The sequence below is a fragment of the Crocuta crocuta genome, unplaced genomic scaffold (genome assembly GCF_008692635.1).
Source record: "Crocuta crocuta isolate KB4526 unplaced genomic scaffold, BGI_CrCroc_1.0 scaffold267, whole genome shotgun sequence".
NCBI lineage: Eukaryota > Metazoa > Chordata > Mammalia > Carnivora > Hyaenidae > Crocuta > Crocuta crocuta.
The window spans coordinates 2010370-2011812 of record NW_027531899.1 but is presented as its reverse complement, the minus strand read 5'-3'; the positions used below and the strand labels follow the sequence as shown (position 1 = coordinate 2011812).

The 1443-nt window shown below is 61.2% G+C and overlaps 1 protein-coding gene across 1 annotated transcript in view; it reads left to right on the top strand.

Moving 5' to 3' along the window:
• Positions 1-65, top strand: part of KCNK6 (potassium two pore domain channel subfamily K member 6) — a gene marked incomplete at its 5' end in the record, with an annotated part of 8878 nt that extends 8813 nt beyond the window's left edge. Inside the window, one exon of the mRNA XM_077773634.1 lies at positions 45-65. Within this exon, the coding sequence (XP_077629760.1) occupies positions 45-65 (21 nt within the window). The remainder of the gene's footprint in view (positions 1-44) is intronic.
• Between the last annotated feature and the right edge of the window lie 1378 nt (positions 66-1443).

Here is a 1443-nt window from a genome sequence, read left to right as displayed (position 1 = left end):
CAGCTGGCCCCCAGCTCCCATGCCGACTACGCCTCCATCCCCAGGTAGCTGGGGCCGCGCCCTGAGGCTGGATGGACCTGGCCTGCCGCCGAGGGGCCCGGGTGACTGGAGCTGCTATGCGGGACCGTCCACNCGTCCTTTCTCTCACTCCCCCCACCCTGGGCCCTCTGGCTTTCTCTCACCATCTCTGTCTTTCCCTCTCTCCCGTGTCTCATTCTTTTCCTGGCTCCACCTGCCTCTCCCTCAGTTCTAGTAGGCTCTGGGCTCAGACCTCATTTCGGGCACTTGACTGGTCACTGTACTGTGGGCAGGTGGCTGCCCTTGTCTGAGCTCGGACGTTCTTCTGTCAAATGGACACAGTATATCCACTCATCCCAACCCCCCTCCTCTGAGCGGGCCCCGGGCTGAGCAGTGCTAGGGACGCTGTCGTGGCTGAGGTGGCGCCGGGCCCTGCTCTCGTGGGTTCCCAGTCCAGCGAGGTAGACAGACCTGTCCCCACACAGTGATGGCCCAGAACAGGCAGGACTGCAGAGGGGGAGACAGGGGGGCCGCAGCGCGTTCGAGAAGGCTCAGGCAGAGCGGGCAGGGCTGAGGTGGATGGAGGAAGCACAGGGACGCCGCCCTGTGGACGCAGCCCGCAGGGTCAGGGAGAGCTGTCTACAAGAAGGGGTAACTCAGCCCTGAAGTCTGAGGAGCAGCCGGGGGAGAAGGGGGACCTTGTTTTATCTCGTGTCCCTTGGGAGCGAGATCCATGTGGCGAGCCCGGGGTGGGGGGTGGGGTAGGCCTGCGCCTCAGAACCCTCCTCAGCAGCCGGGCAGGCGGGGAGCTGACACAGGACCCGGCCAGGATCCGAGTGGCACGGAACGCACTGCTCTGAGCCCAGACCCCGTTGGAAGAGCTGTCCCCGCTTCCCAAGCACGGACTGCGTGAGTGCGCTGGGCTCCAGCCTGCTTGGGCTCAAACCCCAACTCAGCTGTGTCCCTGCGCGCTCCTCGGGCGGTCACTTCACCGCTGCGGTTCTCAGTTTTCCTCATCTGTAAAACGGCAATAATAACCGTAGTTACTCCGAAGATGATTTCACAGAGGTTGCCATGTTATTCCGTGACGCTTTCTTTGGCCAGGTTCTGTTCCGGGTCCTTTACACACGAGGGACATAATTCATCATCCTTTTCCATAGATGAGGAAACTGAGGCACTGGGAGTGGAGGTCCCTTGTCTTAGACACAGAGCTGCGAGGGGAATGCTTTTCTGTCTCCTGCCCCCAGATCTGCCTCCTTCCGAGATGATACATCAGTCATAGTACTTGGCGCGACAGGCCTGTCTACTCAGCGGTTACCTCTACCAAGCCCCATGGAGTTACGGAAGGGATGGGGCGTTTGGGCTGGACCTTGAGAGTGTTCAGGAAGAAGGGGCACGTGGAGGCATTCCAGGCAGAAGGAACCG